Source organism: Miscanthus floridulus, unplaced genomic scaffold (genome assembly GCF_019320115.1).
Source record: "Miscanthus floridulus cultivar M001 unplaced genomic scaffold, ASM1932011v1 fs_311_3_4, whole genome shotgun sequence".
NCBI classification, from domain to species: Eukaryota; Viridiplantae; Streptophyta; class Magnoliopsida; order Poales; family Poaceae; genus Miscanthus; species Miscanthus floridulus.
Window position 1 is genome coordinate 27,949 of NW_027096563.1, and position 5,918 is coordinate 33,866.

At 45.0% G+C, this 5,918-nt stretch overlaps 1 protein-coding gene across 1 annotated transcript; it reads right to left on the minus strand.

Moving 5' to 3' along the window:
- Nucleotides 1-581: 581 nt before the first annotated feature.
- Nucleotides 582-2,122, minus strand: LOC136531259 (uncharacterized). The gene is made up of 2 exons (XM_066523929.1): nt 1,299-2,122; nt 582-777 (listed from the first exon to the last, which is right to left on the minus strand). Exons 1-2 carry the CDS (start codon nt 2,120-2,122, stop codon nt 582-584), a joined length of 1,020 nt encoding a protein of 339 aa, XP_066380026.1.
- Nucleotides 2,123-5,918: the final 3,796 nt, after the last annotated feature.

The window sequence follows — 5,918 nt, forward strand, 5'->3', positions numbered from 1 at the left end:
AACACTTATGTCGTTGTGCAATGCTTGCTCTATTCCAAATTTTCCAGATGCACGCCTATGTATACCAACCAAAATCCTTCTGATTGAACTTGGGACACTGAAGTAGCATGTGTTCCTATACATGGTGAACACTTACAGCATTAGACTACGGGAAGATTAAGATCAATGGTATGCGGGATACTGCGAAGATGTGTGTGTTAGATGTGTAACGGCTTGTCCTCATCGCGCGTGGGCTTGTCCCGGATGAGCTCCTTCTCGTGGCAAGGATTGACATCTAGGGATGCACAGATCTACTCTATGATATGTGCTGCCTATATTACACGGATACGGATACGGGTATCGGATACGATACGTATCGGATACGCGGATACGCTATTCTCCAAAAAAACAATGACACGGGGATACGGCTAGGATTTTTTTAATAATAGTAATAATAACATGATTTAATATGAAATAACATCCGGTCATCTACAGACCACAGGTTCACACTTCACAAACATAATTGCGTTCACATACGCGGTACATAACAGATAACACATGCAACTTAACCAAGACACTTGCTCTTCTAGGATTCTACTCGACTACTCGTCTTCATCATTACGTGGGTTCCCCTCCGTATCATTGTCGTCTCCACCTTCAAAAGACACACTCTCCATTTCAGGTTCATCAAGAGAGAGATCAGCAACTTCTAGAATTCCAACACCAGATAAAGATTCAAAGCCATCTCCTCCCACATCCCACATTCTTGTTGGCCCTGTACTATAATCTTCCGCCTTTCTTGATAGAAGTCTCAAATTGTTATGTATAAAGACCAAGTCTTCAGCACGTTCAGGAGCTAGTTTGTTTCTTTGTATGCTATGAATGAAGTTGTATGTGCTCCAATTCCTCTCACAACAAGAAGAAGAAGCTGGCTGATTGAGTAATTGGAGAGCTAATTTTTGCAGCATAGGAATAGACTGTCCATGATTTGCCCACCACTTCAATGGGTCAAGTACCCATCTGTCATAAATGGAGTCAAAGTCATTGAGTTCTTCTGAGCAAGTAGCAAACCTTGAGTACTCATCTTTAACTTGATTGAGATCTTTAAGAACAGGGAAGAATTTCCTAAAGCATTTCATTCTCTGTACTGAAATATCAAGGTCCTTATGTGGGGGTTGACGTCCTTCACTTTCACTAATCCATTTCTCATGATAGTAAATACAAATAAATATGATCAACACAATGCAAATGAACAAAGAATGGACAGCAGCCATTTATAATACAAAAATGGAGTGGACTGAGTGGTAGAAAATTTTTACCTTGGATTAAGTGAATGTGCAAGACAAATGAGAGGTGTGTTGCTTTTTGACCAGCGATCAACCAATATGTCTTGAACAGTAGAGAAGAAGGTGGATTGTTCATTATAATTCTTCTTTTCTTTAGTATATATCACTTTCTTCACTTTTGCTATCATAGTGTCCCACATCTCATAAATTAGATGAAGGCAGGGTCTATCAGTGTCAGCCATACGTAGCATTTCATAAATGGGATCAGTGAAATCAACAATGTACTCCACATTCTCCCACCATTGCCTACAAAGAATTTTATCTCTCACATGTCGTGCTGTCCCTGCATTATCATCTCTGTAAGTTTCCCATGCATCACTAATCACCATGCTTTGGAGTGCTCTCTTGACCATCAAAAACCGCTTTAACATAACAACAACTGATGCAAATCTTGTTTCAGCTACAGCTAGTAACTTCAACTTGCTAAACTCATTGAATATTGATAACCTCATGCCATGGTTCATTATATAATTCTTGATCATATTAGCATCCCCAGCTATTAAAGTTATCCAATGCAACTCATGATATACTATCTCTTGCTCTTCAGTACGTGGCAATTTAGCAGCACAAATATTTTTCAGTGCAAGATTGAGGGTGTGAACAATACAAGGAGTCCAGAATATGTTATCATACTTTTGCTGAACAATAAGACCCACACCTTTGCAGTTTGCTACATTATCTGTGATGATTTGGACCACATTTTTTGGTCTAACTTCTTCTACAACAGCCATTAGCTTCTCTGCAATATACTCTTTTGTCTTCACTTCACCTGAAGCATCAATAGCTCGCAAAAACATTGGTGAAGTTTCAGAAACAGCAATAAAGTTAATGAGTGGCCTTCTTTGTGCATCAGTCCAACCATCAGAACATATCACTACCGGACAGAGCATCTTTGCCGAGGGCAAATAATCGGGCGCTCGGCAAAGAGTCTTTGCCGAGGGCCTGACCCTCGGCAAAGAACAGCCCTCGGCAAAGACTCTTTGCCGAGGGCCAGACCCTCGGCAAAGACAAGCACACGGCAACAATAATTATTTGCCGAGGGCTAAACCCTCGGCAAAGGGCCGGCCCTCGGCAACACCGCCTGACACGATGTCCGTCTTGTACCGTCAATCTTTGCCGAGGGCATCACCGTTAGGCCCTCGGCAAAGACTTTTTAACCGTTTTTGCAAATTTTTTTAAAAAATCCTTTGCCGAGCGCCCTGTGACCTGGCCCTCGGCAAAGACAGTCTTTGCCGAGTGTCAAGGTTGGCACTCGGCAAATTAAAAAAAAATTGTTTTTTTTCTCCCCATTTTTTCCTGGGCCAGCAGAGGGAGAAGGAGAGGAGCAAGAGGAAGAAAGAGAAGGGGGAGGAGGAAGAAAGAGAAGGGGGAGGAGGAAGAGGAAGAAAGAGAAAGGGGAGGAGGAAGAAGAGGAAGGTGCCGACCCGACCGCCCGTCGATCCTCGCTTTGTTTCGACCGCCCATTGATCCTCGCACTGCTGCGGTCATCCCCGCCGTCGTCGTCGGCCCTCGCTCTTGTCGTTCTTGCCACCAAGGTAAGCCCTACCCTTGTAGGGTTAGTAGTAGTAGTAGTTAGTAGTTAGTAGTAGTTAGTTGTAGTGTTAGTAGTAGTAGTTAGTAGTGTTAGTTGTAGGGTTAGTAGTAGTAGTAGTTAGTAAATAGTAGTAGTTAGTAAGTAGTAGTGGTTAGTAGTATTAGTTAGTAGTGTTAGTTGTAGGGTTAGTAGTAGTAGTAGTTAGTAAATAATAGTAGTAGTTAGTAAGTAGTAGTGGTTAGTAGTAGTTGTTAATAGTTAAGTAGTTCTTAGTATTAGTACTGTTAGTAGTTAAGTAGTTGTTAGTAGTAGTTTTAGTAGTAGTTGTAGGGTTAGTAGTAATTGTTGTTGTACTACTTCAATACTTTCATCTAAATGGAAAGAGAACTAAAATACATGGCTCCTCTTGATATATTGGTGGTTGTTGGCCTTCGTGCCCATGTTTGGTATATATGTGGTTGTTGGCCTTTGTGCCATGTTTTTTGCAGGTTTTGGGAACCTCCCCGTGCAGGGGAGGTGCTGCCAAAATTTTGAGTCGACACTAACCATTTTTGCCCTTTTATGCAGGAGGACCTGTGGGAGCGACTCGGTGACCCCGATCATCTTCGTCGGTGCTGCGGGTCTTCCTGCACCGCGTCGACTCGCCACTGCACCGACTCTCCACCGCCCCGCTACCCTAACCTCACCGACACCCTAGGTATAACCCCTCTATCCGTATGTGGTCTTTGGTCGCGTAACCTAGTTAGGTGTCTCCCGTCCGAAAGAGATACGGTTGGAGGTATACAGATCTTTGTATATCTGCGACCGTATCTGTTTCGGATTGTCCACGTTTTTTGGACAGCCCGCGGATGCGTAGATAAGTTAGTTTCCATGGTCCGCTCCGGTCCGAGATGGTGTTTCGGCATCACCCCTGTTGTTCTCCGGATACACACTCTCCCTTGCAGGACGTGCATCGGGAGAACAGCGGGGAGGTGCTGCCGAAATTCTGTCTTGGATAGGGAGCGGAGCATGGAAACTAACCTCATCTACGCATCCGCGGGTGGGATTAGGACCTATCCTCACCTATTAGAGAGTAGGAGCACCGCGTAGATGCAATTGATGGTTACATTACTATGTTCTATATATGTGGAAGGATGGAAGACCGTCAGTGGATGTACACGGACCGGAGAAGCAGGAGTGACTTTGACATTGAGTGGGTGAATGGGACAGATGCTTTCTTGGAACATGCATGGAGCTCGGGTGTAGCTAAAGGACATTCTAAACTTTGGTGTCCCTGTAGCAAATGTGACAACAACAGAAGGGTAGACAAGGTGACCATGGGTAAACATCTTGTGTACAATGGTTATACGGCTGGCTACCACCGGTGGATCCACCATGGTGAAGCAGATCGTATAAGAGCGGAGGTGGTGAGACCACGCCTTGAGGCTTTTGATGATGATGCCAGAGTAGCAGACATGCTAGATGACACTCACCAAGCTCACTTCGTAGAAGGACATGAGAAGGAGGAGATGGAGGAAGCCGCTAAGGCCTTCTACGAAATGTTGGACTCAGCACAGAAACCCCTTCATGAGAGTACAACGATTTCTCAGCTGGATGCCATTGGACGTGTTATGGGGTTGAAGGCCGAGTTAAATCTGAGTCGCGAAGGCTTTGATAAGATGTTGGCCATGTTTGGCAGCATGCTACCGGAGAAGCACATTCTGCCGAAGAACTTGCACGAGTCACAGAAACTACTTCGTATGCTTAAGATGCCATATGACAAGATACATGTTTGTCCGAAGGGGTGCGTCTTATTTAGGAAAGATCACAAGGATGCAAAGTACTGTCCAAAGTGTAAATCCTCAAGGTACCTGGAGGTAGACTCTAGAGATGGCCAGAAGAGGCAGCTTACGATCCCCGCGAAAGTCCTACGGCACCTTCCGTTTGTGCCGAGGATCCAACGGCTTTTCATGACCGAGGAATCCGCGAAACAGATGACATGGCATAAAGAAGGTGTACGGTACAAGCCATGGATGATGGTGCATCCGTCCGATGCCGAAGCATGGACGTACTTTAATGACAAACATCCTGACAAAGCTGCTGAGGCTCGTAATGTACGTGTCGCGCTGGCAACAGATGGGTTCAATCCTTATGGACAATTGTCTGCCCCATACACATGTTGGCCCGTGTTTGTTATCCCCCTGAATCTCCCCCCCTGGCATCTCCTTTCAACGGCATAACGTCTTCTTGTCGTTGATAATTCCTGGACACCCGGGGAGTAATATGGGTGTGTACATGGAGCCTATGATTGATGAATTGATCGATGCTTGGGAGAAGGGGGTATGGACATATGACCGAGCTACAAAATCATCCTTCAAGATGCATGTTTGGTACCACTACTCCCTGCATGACTTCCTAGCGTATGGGATATTCGCCGCCTGGTGTGTCCACGGGAAATTCCCGTGCCCAATATGCAAGGAAGCTGTGAGGTTCATTTGGTTGAAGAAGGGTGGCAAGTATTCGTCGTTCGATAGGCATCGTCAATTCCTCCCTTCTAACCATCCATTCAGACAAGACATCAAGAACTTTACGAAAGGTGTTGCAGTGATTAGACCCTAACCCGCGCATGAAGAGTGGTGCTGAGGTGCGTGCTTAGATAGATGCTCTCATGCCCAATGAAGGAGGTGGTTTTGTGGGATATGGTGAGGAACATATGTGGACTCATAAGTCTGGCTTGACGAGGCTCCCCTATTTCGATGACCTTCTTCTGCCACATAACATTGATGTAATGCACACCGAAAAGAATATCACCGAGGCACTTTGGGGAACTCTCATGAACACTGACAAGTCTAAGGACAACGTTAAGGCTAGAGTGGACCTAGCGACGTTATGTGATAGACCGAAGCAAGAGATGCGGCCTCCTAGTGGCCAAAACAAACAATGGAAAAGACCTAAGGTCGATTTCGTCTTGGAACTCGATCAAAGGAGGGAAGTACTAAAATGGATCAAGACGTTAATGTTCCCAGATGGATATGTAGCGAATCTGAGCAGGGGAGTGAACTTAGGCACTTTATGAGTGA